Below are 16,481 nucleotides of genomic sequence, written 5' to 3' on the forward strand. Positions count from 1 at the left end.
TCGTTCAAGAGAGTTACTTGTTTACTCATCTTAGAGTGTTTTGCATGTCTGTTGTGATGGTGCTCACTTCATGTGAAATTGCCATGAGGTGAGATCAAATTAGAAATCCAGCACTTGGATCATCTAAGTTTAGCTGTTGAGGTTTACATAAGGTCACTGCTGTCATGGCTCGTATAATATCTTTTATAAACCCCATGACCGGCGCTTTGCGATGAAAAGTCAGCGGGGGCACACACATAATCTCTTGTATGCTAATAATGTAGACATTGCACTCAGAAATCACACATTTCATCCAGTCAATCCATTCAGTTGCCACTGAACAAACACCCTGATGCAATCCCTGGGCAATTTTTGCAGACATACCAATTGAAAACAAACATCCAAATGACTATATCCTGCAAAAATAACAGACGGATTATCTTCCAAATGTGAAAAAAAAAACATTCTCTCTGCTCAGCTGATGTATTTAAGACAATTGCCTCATTGGTTTCGACTGAAGAACCAAGAGTAGTATTTCACATTAACAGCAGTTAAGTGTGCATCATGACCTCATCTGCAATGACCTGCTTTGTGTGTGTGTGTGTGTGTGTGTGTGTGTGTGTGGTGTGTGTGTCACTCTACCCCCCAAGGGGACAAAGTGGATCTCTAAAGTGTAGGTCAGGTGTGTGTGTGTATCTGTGTGAGCGTATGTTTGTAGTGGGTCAGCCTCCCCTTGGCTCACACACACACAGCTGTTTTACTCAGGTTGATTATAGGCTACGCAAAAAGACAACCACGATCATTACCTCTGAACTGAGAGGTTTGGATCATGTGATCTCATCGCCCACCCCCAGTGAGGTGCGGTCATCCCAGGTGCCCAGGTGTGTGAGTTTGTATGTGTGTGTGTGTGTGTGTGTGTGTGTGTGTGTGTACATGTGTACGCCTCAACATTTACAGCTACCTCAGCTTAACCGCAACCACAAAACTCAGAAACCACCCGTGTCAGGTCACACTGACAGGCAGATAGTGACTCTTAACAAACAGCAGCATCGGTGTGTGAATATGTTGTTGTGCTGGAATCACCCTGGCCACCACATCGATGAGAAATTCCCTGCACAGTAAATCTAAGAACTTCTGAAAGTTGTATATTGTGCTGGCTCACCACACAGCCTCTGAGGAGTGAACTCACTGTAAGTTGAGCAACAGCAGCAGCAGCAGAGGCAGCTAGGGTGCAGCTCATTTCTCCAGTGAGTGACACATACTTAGATTAGAGACACCCAACACCGTCCATCTATCTCTCTCCCTCTCTCTCTGTACTGCCTTCCAGAGCCAGCTGGGCCATGAGCTCATAGTACCAATCTGGCCACGCGAGAGGACGAGAGATCCTCGGAGCTGGGTGGGGTGAGAGGGGATACTGACTGCCAGCTCATCGTGTAATCTCATCCTGCTGTGGTTACTGTAAGTGAGATGGAGAAGGGAATGGGAAGAAGGGCCCACAGTTCCCCATGAAAGTAATGGCTCTGGGAAGGGCGGATCACTCTACCAAAGTCCCTCTGAAGCATTTAGCATTTACTGTTGAACCACAAGTCTGGGAATCTTTGGGTGTCCAGATATGGAAACACATACTGTAACATTTCGAGTTAAAATAGTCAAGCAGCATAAAAAAGGCTTACAGTATTAGCATTATCATCAGCATATGGGTCAGAAATTCTCAATTTTAAGTGTACACAAAAGGCTGTTACACTACCAGCTGGTCCTGACTTTATCCAGTTTGCATTACAACTGAAATCAAAGCCTGATTTTGAACTTTTATTTGTCTTTGGCAGTCTTTCTTCAAGGGTTGTTCATGCATGTCCAATAAGGAGGTTTAACTGTCTGGGAATCTTATTGAACTTTTTGAAAACAAACCTGAAAGCACTAGTGTGGAAGGAATGAAAATCGACTTTTCAGATTTAGTGCAAAAAGTACACACTATAAAAATCTGTCTCGGTACACCAAACAGTGGATGAGATTGCTCAATTGAAAAACAGTGGTCTGTAAGCCTCATTTTGAGACTATTTATTTCAATATCTAGCTAATTCTATATATAAATACAGCTTACACATCGTTAAAGGAATGGTTCAACATTTTGGGAAATAAACTTATTCACTTTCTCATCAGATGAGAAGATTGATACCACTCTCATATCTGCCAATTAAATATGAAGCTGGAGCCAATACCTGGCGTTTTGTCATCACTGAGGTTGCCAGCCAACTACTGCAGACTCCAGGAAGTCACTGTGCCCGGCCAAGAAACAGTTCGGCACATACAGTAACCCCTTGTAAAACCTTTGGTTTTTGTACAGATTAAAAAGAAACATAGCGCGTAAATAAGTGAACATCATAGGTGGAATTTATTACTTTTGGACAGCGACAGGTTACCTGTTCAGTCTTGATGCTAAGCTAAGCTAACTTCCTGCACTCCTTCATATTGATCGGAAAGATAAGAATGTGTTCCATCTAACTCTAAGCAAGAGAGTGAATAAGCATTTTTCACAGATTGTCAAACTTCTCCCAGAAGAATGTAAGCTATTAGCTGAACACCCAAATGTTTGTGTCTGTAGCTGCAGATCTATCAGGGATAAAATGAATATTTTGTTTGGGGTTATAGCCCGTGCGTTATCAGCGCTTCATATAGAAAGAAAAAGATAACAGTTAGGATTGCATTCTGGAGTGAGCAACTGCTTGATGTTTACCATTTTTCTGTGTCACAGTTGAAAACACTAATGTTTCTCAGTCGGAGCACATCTGTCTGGTCCCGCTCCCTCCCTTTCAGTCTATCGTAGCTCTAGATCTCTGGCTCAGACCTCGTGCAGACAGTCGGGCTGTCTCGACAGTCTGGACTGTTGCTTCAGGCTTTGGCACCACAGCCAACACAGGGAGAAGATGTTTGTTAACACCATATAAATATTGGCGGCAGTGGCAGAGCCAATGAGTCCTTTCCAATAGCCTGATTTTTTTTTTTCCTTCTTTTTTTGTTCTCTGCTGGCCCACATACACCTGTAGCCAAAAGGAACATAGCATAAAAAAATATTGTTTGCATATTGTTTTTAGTCTTGCATGTGGCTTGCATGAGCTGTTGCCACAGAAATTAGGGTTGAGATAGCAGATAATGTAAGCTTGGAGAAATAAGGTTTTGGGAGCACACAGAAGAATCTGATCTATTGCAAAGTCCATCAATGTAACTGTGATTCAAAGTAGGTCAAGGATTCAGTCAAAAATATACTTAGTACTTAATTGTAACTACCATAAACTTAGCCAACGCTACTTTGTTTACTCTGAACACATAATAAAACAGTTAGCATGTATATTCTTGTGAAAATGGGTCTTATCTGGGGCATTAAATATTGCTTTTTACCCAAAACAGGTCAAGATTAAACACTGCTATTGTTGCTGGTATTCTTTTTTTTTTTTTTTTTTTTTTTTTGTTATTCATAGCAGAACTGAAAAGACTGCCTGAAGAACGCTGACCTGCAAAGATGGAAATAACCGAATATTTTTGGATGCTTTTGCTAAATAAAAAATTCTCTTTTCAGTCATTTGTTGTTTACAATATGAAAATCTTAACTGCGACCTGATCTACCCTGTGAGTTGGCTGGGACTTTTGCAGGTGATTTTCACAAGATATTGTATTTCAGCTTCACTCACACACAGGCTTCGTGTTTAATCATAGAGTCCATAGTGCAACAGCAGGCTCAGTCATCACAAGCCACATCGGTCTCCACAGCTGTCTCACAAGAAAGTTTTATCCTAATCTAGATACAGTTTTGACAGTGCATGTAAGAAAATGACTAGTTTTTTCAGCTTTTATGGTAATTTACTTGAGTCTCTCATATGCCTACCAGTGCATAATTTAATGCCCGTGGAAAGTCCCTTTATTGCATCTCTACAACTTAGTTTTTTGTAATTCTGTTTAAGTAAAGCTTCCTCTGTTCTTAGAACACTGTCTCAGCAGAGAAGGACTGCCTCCTTTGCTTGTCTGTGCGGTTGTAAGCATGTATGCGTGCAAAAGTGTGCATACACGGGTGTGTGTATCTGTGTTCGTGCTTCGTGTGCACCTATGTGTTCATGCGTGCGCACATGCATGGTATGACCAGTGGCTGGCTGGAGGTGCTGCCAAGAAAAGCGAGATGAGTTCCTCTGAAGTCTCCTTTATCTTTGATGTGGGCCAACTTTTACTGTCAGCTTCAGCTCAGGGCAGACCACAACACTCACACACTTCCACTTACCTTCCACTGATGATCATTCTGACCCCCATTTCCCTTTGCAGCTCTGATTCTAGCCACTCTTTGTCAATGGTGTGATCACATGTGCCTGCACGTACACGTGTCTACAGGGATCCTGAATGCATAACTTTTCCCTGTGTGTGTTGCCTCAACGTTTGCACAAATTTTGCAAGCCATTGCAGGATTTCTTAAACTTGTACTTTCATGCATGAAAGCCTTCCCAACAGTGCACCTCTGATATGCCTCAGTGCTGGACAGTGGGGCAAAATTAGGTTATTAATACAATACAGCCTCACCTTTCCACTTGGATGCACAAAACTATAACTAAGCACACTACCCACTGACACACAGACCTCTCTAGCCCCAGCTGCCAATGCACAGAAAACAAAAGAAAGCTCTCTCCTGAACCCCCACCCCCACCCCTACTACCTACCCCCCAAAGCCTCGGCCTCGATTTTGGCTGCAGCAATTGTGCAAGCTGTCGCGTAAGGCAGCTGGTCTGTGAGCGGTAAAAGGTCAGTGCCTGGAAAGAGCACATGTCACAAGTATCATTATGTTGTAAATGTTCTAGTCTCTGTTTTTCTCCATTTAGCCTTTTTTTTAAGTCACCCAATCATTTGATCTTTACTTTACGTGTACCGCCCACGTTTTACTCTTTCCTTCTTCTCTAGTACTGTGTTGCTGATATCGTGCCACACTTCCTGATACTTCTATGTCTGTGCACCCTGCTGTAACTTCCCACACTCTGATGATGATGCTGCTGCTGCATCTTTTAGGCGAGTGCCAATGGTCTGTAAAGCTAAATACAAAAGGAAGAAATAACATTTCTGACAAGAGAGGATGAGTTTGATTCCAAATATTTATTCACAAAACATTAAAAATGAGTACAGTTCAAGTGAATATTGCATCATTTTCTCTGCATATTTTAAAGTAAAAACAATAGTCCATGAAAAAAATAAGTGTCACAGTTACAGACACAGCTGAAATCAGGATTTGCAAGCAAAGTCTCTGCTTATTCCAAGAACTTCCTGATAGCTGCACTGGCAAAGAAAAGTTAAGTCCATTCAGACATTTTTCTGATACCATCTTCAGGACCAGCATCTTCCTTGTTCCCCACTGATGAGAATCAGTGGAGCCTCCACACTTTCATAAGTCCCATTTCTTGCACAGTCTCTTTCATCTGTGACCTTCTCTGCTCACATTCCCAGTGCCTATTATCTAGGGCGGTCCACTGGGTCACCACTTAGCATCTTTTCCTGCAGGTCCAACATCCCTCTCAGTGTCCATCAGGCTTTTTTCTGTCCACTCTAACATGCACCTGACCTAGTCCACACTTGACCTCTCAACTTGAACCCCCTTTCCTCAGGGTAATCCAGAACCAACGTGCTGACCCAGAATGCACTGGAAGGTCGAGCTCTTGCAGGAGGAGGAAGGGGGTGGTGGGTGCGTGTGTGTGGGGAGTTGCAGCCCACTAGCCTCTTAATCCAGAAAAGTGAGGCGGAAAAGGCTTGACACCCCCAGCAGCTGAAGCTCAGCTCCATGACTTTTCTTTTCATCATCGTCTTCATCATCATCATGTGAAGCTTTATCAGTGGGATCAGCGCTCTGGGAGTGTGATGGTGGGCACCCAGTCGTACACGCTGCGGCTCTCCTCGCAGAACAGGCTCAGCTTGTCCAGAGCAGGGTCTTTCCATGGGTTTGCACTGGGGCTCTAAAATATATAAAAAAAAGAGCGACACGTTTAAAACCCAGAAATCTCAGACATGAGCTAATGCGGTACATGCTTGGCAGCGTGTGCTGCTAGAATTCAGACAGAGGAGAGTGATGCATGCATGATTCACCGGCTGCCTGACTGAGTGGGTGAACGTACCGTGACAAGTATGCAGTGCGCGTCCTTGGGCTCGCCGGTCTCGTTTGCACCCACGAGGTCGGCCAGGCGCTCGATGTCGTTGACGCGCACCACGTTGATGTCGTTGTCGAAGCAGAAAGCCTGGATGAGGGTAAAGTGGATCTGGAGGGCGATGTCACACTCGTACTCCTCGTCGGTGGCGAGGACGCAGAACGCCACGCTGTCTGGGTCACTGGAGACGAAAGCAAAGCTGATCAGAAAGTGTATTCTTCTACGCTTCGAGTTTTAAAACGGCAAAAAAAAAAAGAAATCGAACATTTTCACGAATTGCAATACTTACACATTCATGACTTTAGCAGATTCGTAAACTCCAACTGTCAGGTAGTCCTGCTTCTTGGCAGCGACCAGCAGCTCCTCCAGGGCTGCGCCTGCACTTTGCACCCTTGACAAAGAAAAGCACACATCATCAGAACACTGGGCACATTTTAAATCAGCAAACAGCAATAAAGCATTAACCCAACAGCTTAAATAACGTTGAATCCATGCGTGAAACATTTACCTATCTGCGTTTTCCATCGTGTTCTCTTGTCCGTGGATCTCTTCCAGAGTCATAGTTAATAATCCAAGTGTGATCGGGCTTTTGCAGTGAACCAGATAAAAGGTCTCTGTGTGTGCGTGTGTCTCTCCGTGTGTAGTCTCTTGCGTTATTCTGAGCTCGGAACAGGCTGTGGGTGGTTTTATAGCAGTACAGCGTTGTTTCTCGGCAAGGGGCGGTCTTTTACGCTCCTGCTTCTTACCATTGGCTCAGAGCGGCCCGGGGGGGGGAAGCAAAAGTCCCCGGGGCAGTTACGCGGAGCTTGTTGACAACCCCACGTGGGGGCAAGATTACAACCTTTCAAGAAATCCCCCCCCGCGTCTCCCTCAGCCCACCCACCCACCCACCACAGAATCGTCCTTGCCTTGTCAACATCCAACATCACCACAATGTACAAAAACTAAAAGTCCTGTTTACGGTGGACTTTCACAGTCGTTGCAATACTGACACAATAAAGCCTGAACGCACCATAGCTTCAGTTACCCTGAATATTATTGGGCAGATAACATTTTGGCATAGGCTGACATGTTTATGACCTAAATTTAAAGTTTAAACATATCCACCATGTGATATCCCAAACCTTTAAAGAATAAACTAAATATAATATGAGCATGCTCATTGCTTTCTTTTATTAAACTGAGGGTTGTGTGATGATTCCAGGTGGAAGTTAGGCCGTGGTTTTTCCCTTGTTTACCTCTTCATCACTGAATAACGAGGTATCCTGCCTTGTGTTTGTACATTATATAATTGTTATGCACCGAATGATGTTTTCATTTGAACGTTATAAAACCAGGGGGCATGGCACAACCATACACCCTACAGGTGACAATGTAACTGAATATACCGATCAGTCGGGGGGGGTAGCAGTGGGATCAGTAGGTGAAATGAATATTCCATGATAAACTCTGGAAGCATCTATTCAGGACTGGACTTCCCCGAGCTTGGGGAATTACTGGTGCGACATTTATAGCCCATCCGAACTTTCCCTGTAGTCTGGCCCAGCCTTGGCCTTGATAAACAGCTTTGTCAATGCGGTGCACCTGCACACGCGTGCATCCCTACCAACCTGTTACCCAACGTGCCGCCGTAGCTCTACGTGTTTACAGTCAGTCCCGGAAGTTACAGAGCTGTCTCGCGAGCGAGACCGGCAAACCTGTCCTGACCCCGATTAGTGCGAGATTTCTCGATGGCGTACGTGTTTCGTAGTGTGTTAGTGACCAAGAAAAAAAAAAAAAACAGCTTGTGGCCGGCACACGCCAATTTTTGTTCGTCCGTTGAAAAGGAAGCTTGTAATTGCCAGTCTGATCTTGACGCGTGTCGTTTCTCCGCGGGGGGGGGACAAGTAGGCGACTTTGTGTCACAACAATACTCACGTCCTCCACCTGCCCCCGGGTCCTTTTCATGGGGCCGGTTGAGTGTAAGTGTATGTGAGTGCGTGCGTACGACCCGCGTGCGCTTTACGCTCTTTATTACCCTTCTCCATTCAACGCCCTGAGGCAGATGCCCGACAGATGCGCGTGCCCCCCTCCCCTGAAAAGCGCCACGTGCCGCGGCCAGTAGCCTTTTCTGGCTAATTTATCTTATCAGTGCAGGAGTTTACATTCAACATCACTTGCTGTTGAGGTACATGCCCAAGGCGTTACATGTTTATGCATGTTGGCTGGTCTTGTCTGAACTTGAATATCATTTCTACTACAGAATAAACAAATGGTTTAGAATATGTGTGAGTAATTTTGACTTGGAAAACAAATTATAAAACCACAAAAGATATCAAAATCTGAACCGCAAGGAGAGATTACTACCACACTACGGGAGGCCTATGACAACAACATAGTTCTAATTACAAGAAAATTGCTCTCTTTTAAAGGTTGTTTTCTTCTGCTTAAATGATGAGTCAAACAGTGAACCACCTTTGATATTTGTCTGAATGCAAATGTTAACTGATTGACCTTTAACCCTATCTTACACCATCTACTGAACACCAGCTCTCCCTGCACAGAGCAAAAGCGCTCAGTGTCATAGACTAACACTGCCATCTGCTGGTCATTCAGAGAGTGACCTTTCCCCTACTGCACTGCTTGTCTCAACATGCTGAAAAAACTCGTGACTCATGATTCCACCCTCAGACTTGTGAGTCACCAACCTGTCCCTGTTTGCTGTTATTTCCCCACAGCTGAGGTTACTTCTACAGCTAGACAAATGTTGTTTGCAAGCCACGGGACAGGAATGTGAACGCGGAGAAAAACTGTACAGTTTGAGTTTACATAATAAGATATAATTAACTTTGATAAACCTGCCTTAGTCAGGAAATACCCAAATGTCCCTATGTTATCCATACAGATGAATTTACATTACATGTCACTACATGTAATTACATGTTATTTGCATTAAACAACAAAACAAGTGCACCCTGTGACATGCTAGTCAGATAAACAACATTACATAAACCAGAATCTTTTGGAATTTTGTGTTGTTTACACTTTTGGTTGCAGTAAGCAGTTTGGCTGAGAGGCTGGGGAAATCCCAGGCTGGCTGTGAATATCCAATTAACGATTAACTTGAAACAGTCTCTTTACAAGAACTGAAACTCCCAAAAGGTGGGACAAACAGTTCTAGATTGTTTTTACTGGTCAGCTCATGAGCACTAATTTGTCTGTGAAAATGTTTGGACGCTTTTCACTACTGAGCAAGGCATTTCTGGAGAAACACATAATGTAAGAACTGAAACGAGAATATTAGAAAAACTTATGTATAGGCATAAAGATAAATATCCACATTACTACAAGTATCTTTGTAATATGTATTTTCAGAGTATGTTTGCATGATGAACAATTTTCTCAAAAAAAGTAAAATCCATAAACACAGATGAGTGAAAAACACTGAGTCATTCTGATATATAAAAAGTTTATTATCATAGACGTCCAGACATGTTTTATACATAAAGAATTCAAATGTACAGAAAAGCTACAATCATTTAAGCATATTTACATTCCACTCTTGGACTATGTCAAATGTCAGTGCATTTGTTCAACTTGAGCAAGATTTAAACTCTTGATTATAACAAAAAGCAGTTCCAATACCATTTAGATTTCATTTATTACTGACAGTAACATAAGAAATACACAAAAAAATAACAAAAATGCCTCACTGACGAAACAGGTCATCACATTTTTGAGTATATTTTACTGCAACACGGTTTACTGAGCAAATATATCAAACCCCTTATTCTGTGCACACAGGTGCGAAGGTATTCCAGGTATGTTTATAAAGGTAAGAGCTGTCCTGTGAAATTGTAAAAGAGGAGAATTCACTGGTAGACTGGGGTCAGCTAAGTCAAGGTTTTTGTCTTACATTTCGTAGACATTTTTTCTTGGTTTACTGTACAACATAAAAACGAAGCATTCCAAAATTAAAACGGAGCATGGATACCCTTGTTACAAGGGAAATACTAAGAAACTTTACAAGTCTTCTAAATGGCCAAATGTCCTGCAATGGCTTAAGCATTATGGTGGTCAAACAACCACTTTGATCAAGCTTCATGAGAATTAAGCAGCCTGTCCTCTACTAAGCAATGGATGTCGCTGACTAGTTTGCAGTGCAAACTGTTGGAATACTTATCTTCACAATTATTTACTATGGGAGAGTCATCCATAAGCAGCGTATGGTAAGATCTGCTGGAGGTGATCCAACAGACTAGAGTCAAACAAAGCTGACCCTAGACTGTGGTGATAAATATTAATACCATCAAGTTTACGCCCTCTTGAAGTACGGTAATCTACTGCAGGTTCATGATATGATTTCCTGTGATGGTGCCAACAAGTTCACAAATTTTGGTCATCACTATCAACTTGTATAATAACACATACTACCTAAGTAGCATGTGCCCTCCAGCAATGCATGCATGCATATCATCGCTGTAATGTCTTATTTTTAAGGTAGTTTTTACTGCTGAAATATGGAAATCTCTCTCTGGGTCTTTTTCCCCACTGCTACAAAGAAATCAGAGCAAAGTGCAAATAAAGTAACAGTAGTACATCAGAAGGCTGTTAGAGGGGAAAAGTTGGGACGTAAAGACTGATCCTATATGTTGATAATTAGCTGTGTTTTCCCTTCTTCCTTTGAAAAGGGTCCCTCTGGTACCCAAAATATTGGGAATATGACTCCCTCTGCTGGTTAAATTAATAACCATCTCCCTACTACATCTCATCTGAGCGGTGCTGCTGTAATATGACAGATGGGGGATTCCGGTCTATCCAGTTATCCTTAGACCCTGTGACCTCATATGCCACAGCAGACGCCACCACAGCATCGATGGATCCTTCCTGCAAGGCTCCTACTCCACCGGCCGGCCCCGCCTTCATCTCTGCGGCCTGACCAGGACCGGGGAAGTCTGCTGACGAGTTGCTGTTGATGCCCGTTTCCGAATCAGGTTGCTCCACCCTCTGGTAGTCGGGGGTGTGGTTCTTCTGCTGACCTCCGGAGAAGCCAGCTTTCATGTTCTCCATCTCTGCTTGGACCACATAGCGAATCTCCTCCTCTCCAGGATCAGGGTAGGATATGGCATCTGTGCTTTCTGGTGGCACTGAGCGCAAGGTCCGAGAGATGACTGCAATAATGAAGGAAAAATCATGAGGCAACAAAGCCACACTGGTGAAGAAGATGTTCTTCAAATCTTGGTCACACGATAGACAAAACAGCACTACACTGGCAAACATATAGTGCAGGCTGCTAGTACACACTGAAAAAACATGCAGTCTTGATGAAGTCTTTTTTATTTTGAGGTAACTTACTGGAGGAGGGTGTGTAGAGTTCCTTCTGTTCTGCTTTGTTTCCACCAAATGGATTGACTGATGGGAAAATGATGAGACAGAAAGAGAGCAGGAACACCTGGAAGGCAAACCCAAGGAGAAAGTGAGGAAAAAATACTGCAGCATAACAAAGGACTTGGCACTACAAGAACAATAATGAATGAAGAATGAATATAGTCCACAAATTTACCATGACACAAGTGCTGGTTGTGCTGGCCTTCATAGTTGACATCTTCACAATAGCCTGGAGTTTCCTCAGTTGCTCTATCAAGGACCTGTAAGTACCAAGAATACACACTAATTGTAACAAATGTCAACAGATTCAGAGAGACTTCATAGATATGTATTATCAACATCTCGGAGCTCTTACATGTTCTGTTTCTGGAGCATTTGGACTTTCTTCTGTAATTCCAGGTTGTGTGCAGTGCAGATCGCAACCCTATGGTACAGAGACACTGATTCAGTATTCAGTATATTCATCCACACATACAGAGATAAACATTCATCAATCACAGCTAGCATAGTCCTAGCATAACTAGTTGCAGCACTATGTGTATTGTGCAAGTCAAGCATTTCTATTATCTGATGCAAAAGTAAGTTTAATCAACATTTGAGTCCATTAAATATGAAAAATACTTGCTAGTAGAGTTACATTAGCTGGACTTTGGCAATGATTCTTTAGGCCTGTTTTTAGCTACAGTGAATTCATCTGAATTCTGATCTTTTCTTTTTTAAAACCGGGGTTCCTATATAAAAGGAACCAGAGATGAAGCTTGAGGAACACTATCAAGATATTTCGAAACATGCCATCATATTAGTCTCATGTGATTAAAAAATGTACAAGGAATATTTCCCTGCAGTAAGTAACTGTACAGGTTAACATATAGAAAGCTCCGAGGAATAGCTTCCTCATCTCACCTGTTTTCCAACCCGTCAACATACACCTTCTTCTTCTTGCGGCTTTCCTGAGCTGACTGCTTGTTGCGGATCTTCCTCCTGACCCTCTTCAAGGTCCTTTCCTCTGCCTGTTACACAGAGAGGAGGAGGGCTTTCACCACAGACGACAAAGCGTATATAACAGCCTTGAACAGCTGCGCCACAGAAAAGCCAAAAATACAGAATATTCATTCAGCAAAAGCAGGGTTTGAGAGCAAAAAAATGAATAACTGTCATATCGAGATATAAGACAAAAATATTCACATGTGGCCAAACACTGCTCAGGATTATTGTACAACAGCTGAGTATCACAGAAATTCCTCTGTATCAGCAGAATGGGTCCTGATTATGTTCACTGATGTATTTACATTTAAATTGTTTTACAGATGCTTTAGTCCAGTCTAGCCTACAATACTGCTCAGTGCTCATGATTAAAACAACACAATCAGCTTAAGGAAATTTAATTACCTTTGTGAGAGGCATGTGTGTGGGAATGGTTACTCCCTCTTTCGCCAAAAGCCGCTTCTCCTCCTCAGTGAGCACAATCTCTTTAAACTGAAACTGAAGGAAGGAAAGACAATGTTTTACATGTTTTATATGGTTTCAGTAGTGCATAAAACTGGGTCAAGTTTGTGGCATGCATTACTAACCATCTTAAGCTTGATTTATATTTCTGCAATGAATCGACAACATAGCCGCAGACCCTATGCTGCGAACCACGCAGTAGCCTGGCGTGCACCTCCCTAAAAATATAACCTCATGTAATGGTGATGCAGACTGTGACGGCTGTGATTGGTCTGCTTGGTCAGCTTGTAGCCAGACGAGCACAGAAAACTCACCGTCCCATCTGCCTCACTGAATTCAGTGGTCATACACAATATCTCCTCTGATGTCTTCTTGCTTTACTGCCTTTTAGTAATTTCAGTTAAAGTAACTGTTGTTCAACATTTATTAGCTCCAACACCAACATGAAGCACAACACAACACAGTGGCATAGAAACCACCCGCTAGCGTTTTGACGGTGTAACTGCAGAACAACACAGACACCAGCATGTATAAATGCACGGAATGGTGCAGGCTCCGCGTCGATCCTACGCAGAAGTATAAACCAAGCTTTATAAATAATACATGTCAGACAATGCTGGTCTTTGGTCTGGCTAAAATAGTGAGGGAAACTGACCTCATCTGTGTTAGTGGGCTCAGCTGAATCCTGTGTTAAGTCCTCTATGGCCAAAGTGCAGGGCAGCTCACTGGTGATGTCCTCCTCCATATCCTCACTCACCAGGTCATCTGTCACAAGAAGAAAATAGATTTAAAATAATCAGCTTTATTAATCAGTAGTTAGATGTCCTGACTTGTTACTGCATCCCATACAACCTCTGTACTAATCCCAATTCCATCTTCTCTGAATGGATTTAAGCCAGTCAGGTGAAAGAAATTAAAAAAAAAAAAATAATAATAATAAGTCAACAGATTCCACATATTGAATAGTTCTTGGACTACACATACCCAGATCAATGAAAACATCAGTATCTGGCCTCTCTGCCCTCACACTCTGCAGGATATCCATGTCCCTCCCTCCACTCTGCAGCAGAGAGTAGCTGTGATCTGCCTGGACTGTTAAGGCCTCCAAGCTCTCTGTGTGCTGCTCTCCGGGGGCCACAGCAGGATCTGAGTGCACTGGACTGGGCTGGGAATAACCGGGGCTGGGCACAACATCACTATCACTGCCGTGGGGACTCGGGCATCCCAGAAGATTGTTGTTTCCAGTCCCAGTGCTGCTGTCATCAGAAATTCCGCTGTCACTGCCCAAGGGAGAGTGAGAGGGACAGAAAGCCTCCATGTTGTCCTCTCCCTCTAACAAGCTGGACAGAAAGTCTTCAGTGTCCATACCTGTCAGCATCTAGAAGACAAAAGACAGTGTTAAAATCTAAAACACACACAACAGGTAAGCCATCAGCTTGTTGTGCCTCTAGCTTCTCTGTGATTGTGTACTTTCTCCAGACTCTGGACAATATGACTTTCTTTTCTGTGAATGAAGTCTTACATCTTGTTCAGACAGCCAGGATTCGATGAGCCCATTCCCATCAGGAAAGAGGGGCTCAGTAGATCCATCCTCTCCATCGTGGAACAGCAACCCCAATAGGTCTGCTCCATCCATGTCTGGAAGGTCCTCAGCGACTGACATCTGCAGCAACACAGGAGCATACAGAACACAACATTTGCATTAAGTTTAATATTTCTTAACAATCGTTGAATAGACATTGTCTAGGATGTTCAGTATTGCAATTTTGTGACATAGCTTAAATTCAAAATAACTGGTCTTTTATTCATCTCATAGGTTGCATTACAGCTAAGCAGTGAAACTATTGGCTGATTAATCAATCAGTTGATTTTTATAAGAACATTTGTATGGCAAAAAAAAGTTTCTGTAAATGTACATAAATATCTTAGTACTTTGAATTGCTGACCTGACAAAACACTCAAAGACGTCAATTTGGACTCAAGATGTGATGAAATGTATATTTGGGTCAATTTGAAACAATTTCACAGTTCTGGCTGACTGAGATGAATACTAAATGCCCCTATGACCATCAGATGATTGCTTATCAGAAAACCTACCATGTATAAAAGTCCCAGTAGTCATAACCAAAACAATATAGCACATTTTGGATGGCAAGTCCAAGTATTGAGTCAAATGTTGTCATAGTAAAAATTCAAAATTTCATTTTTCAATATCAAATTGCTGTAGAATTTGTAAATATGTTACAGTGTAGAACAGGAGGGTGGTATGGTAAATGAACACATGGGCTGGTAAGCCACCCCCTACTGTCTGATCTCCTTTGGATGCTGCTGGGTAGTTTGCTTTGACCTTCATGTGGAAGCTGTAGGTGAATGTGATGATGCTATTTAGACTCTGAGGAGTTCAATGAACTCTGCAGCCACAATATTTAGGGAGGGATCTAAAGTATGACAGATTACACTTCCCCGTCAATGGCTTTATAACACGTATACTAAACTGCCATGTAAACTGCTTAATATTGCATCAGCGCCACGCTCCCATCATGACCTCATCTTATATTGAGCCCCGCCCCCACAAGTCTTTGTCACGAGATCTGAATACAATATCGAGTGTCAAAACAAATAAGACGTGTAACGTTTATTTAATTTCAGGAAACGACCGTTTCCATGCTGCATTTCCTGCCTGGGTAAAAAAAAAAAATGTAAATATGAATGTTGCTGGAACGCAGGGTGTCTAGATTGTCTTGCAAGATAAGACTATTGTCTTGCAGCATAGCTGTTTAAGACACAAACGAAATGACCTACTTCCAGTAGCAGCTAGCACAGGCACTGTGATCCATCTTTTGATTTTAATAGGCTGAAAGCAATGTAAATGCATTATTTACTCCACTGGCAGAAATGAGGAAATGTCTAAGGCTAACGTCGACGAGCCGGCTACTTAACGTTATCTCAATCCTGTAATGCTCTACATTTAAAGAGGGCGTGGTACCCTCGTGACATTAAACACGCTGAAAAACATTAAAAACCGTTACTGGAGACATTACATTTCTTACCGTTCGATGGCAGCAGACAAAATACCATTCGAGTGAGTGCGTCCGGAGGGTCTTGTTTCTATACTCAGCGATTCTTCACTGCTGCTACAGTCTACCGTCACAGCGTTTCCTCCTGAAACCACCTTCCAACAAGGCAAAAATTGCGTCAGCACGCAAGGGCGGAAATGACAACGTAAGCTTCTCGGAGGTTTCTGGGAAGTGTAGTACAAGGTTGTACAATGCACTGTACTCATGCTTGTGCTGCTTCCTCCATACACTTAAATACTTGCAGTAAAAGGCAAATTTAAATTCATATTATTATATTATTGGTAAAGTAATAAAAATACTTGTCATTATGATTTTTCTAATGTAAAAACAGCACAAAGGTATAAAATAATACAAAGAACTGGCGCTTGTAAAACAACAATGTACATATACATACACATAAACATTTTTCAAGGCCTCCAGTAATGGTCCCCAGGCCTGTGAGCATGAG

At 42.6% G+C, this 16,481-nt stretch overlaps 2 protein-coding genes across 2 annotated transcripts; both read right to left on the bottom strand.

Annotated features, from left to right (window-relative positions):
• Window positions 1-5,084: 5,084 nt before the first annotated feature.
• gadd45ga (growth arrest and DNA-damage-inducible, gamma a) lies at window positions 5,085-6,818 on the bottom strand. Its single transcript, XM_018675057.1, has 4 exons — window positions 6,652-6,818; window positions 6,433-6,534; window positions 6,114-6,324; window positions 5,085-5,954 (listed from the first exon to the last, which is right to left on the bottom strand). Exons 1-4 carry the CDS (start codon window positions 6,702-6,704, stop codon window positions 5,841-5,843), a joined length of 480 nt encoding a protein of 159 aa, XP_018530573.1. The 5' UTR covers window positions 6,705-6,818; the 3' UTR covers window positions 5,085-5,840.
• Window positions 6,819-9,571: 2,753 nt separating this feature from the next.
• Window positions 9,572-16,175, bottom strand: creb3l3l (cAMP responsive element binding protein 3-like 3 like). The gene is made up of 10 exons (XM_018675069.2): window positions 16,007-16,175; window positions 14,479-14,619; window positions 13,941-14,334; window positions 13,612-13,721; window positions 12,900-12,992; window positions 12,414-12,520; window positions 11,866-11,934; window positions 11,686-11,770; window positions 11,478-11,574; window positions 9,572-11,293 (listed from the first exon to the last, which is right to left on the bottom strand). The coding sequence occupies exons 2-10, from the start codon at window positions 14,617-14,619 to the stop codon at window positions 10,884-10,886; spliced, it is 1,506 nt and encodes a 501-aa protein (XP_018530585.1). The 5' UTR covers window positions 16,007-16,175; the 3' UTR covers window positions 9,572-10,883.
• Window positions 16,176-16,481: the final 306 nt, after the last annotated feature.

This window comes from Lates calcarifer, linkage group LG13, assembly GCF_001640805.2.
Source record: "Lates calcarifer isolate ASB-BC8 linkage group LG13, TLL_Latcal_v3, whole genome shotgun sequence".
In the NCBI taxonomy this organism is placed as follows: Eukaryota; Metazoa; Chordata; class Actinopteri; family Centropomidae; genus Lates; species Lates calcarifer.

Bases quoted from the DNA above. Each gene is read 5' to 3' on its own strand.
- gadd45ga (XM_018675057.1), bottom strand. From the start codon at position 6,704: ATGACTCTGGAAGAGATCCACGGACAAGAGAACACGATGGAAAACGCA. The intron at 6,535-6,651 runs GTAAATGTTTCA...TTCTTTGTCAAG, and splicing joins ACGATGGAAAACGCAGATAG to GGTGCAAAGTGCAGGCGCAG. The intron at 5,955-6,113 runs GTACGTTCACCC...TATATATTTTAG, and splicing joins CGCACTGCATACTTGTCACG to AGCCCCAGTGCAAACCCATG.
- creb3l3l (XM_018675069.2), bottom strand. From the start codon at position 14,619: ATGTCAGTCGCTGAGGACCTTCCAGACATGGATGGAGCAGACCTATTG. The intron at 11,575-11,685 runs GTAAATTTGTGG...TTTGCCTTCCAG, and splicing joins CAACCAGCACTTGTGTCATG to GTGTTCCTGCTCTCTTTCTG. The intron at 11,294-11,477 runs GTAAGTTACCTC...TCATTATTGCAG, and splicing joins ACTCTACACACCCTCCTCCA to TCATCTCTCGGACCTTGCGC.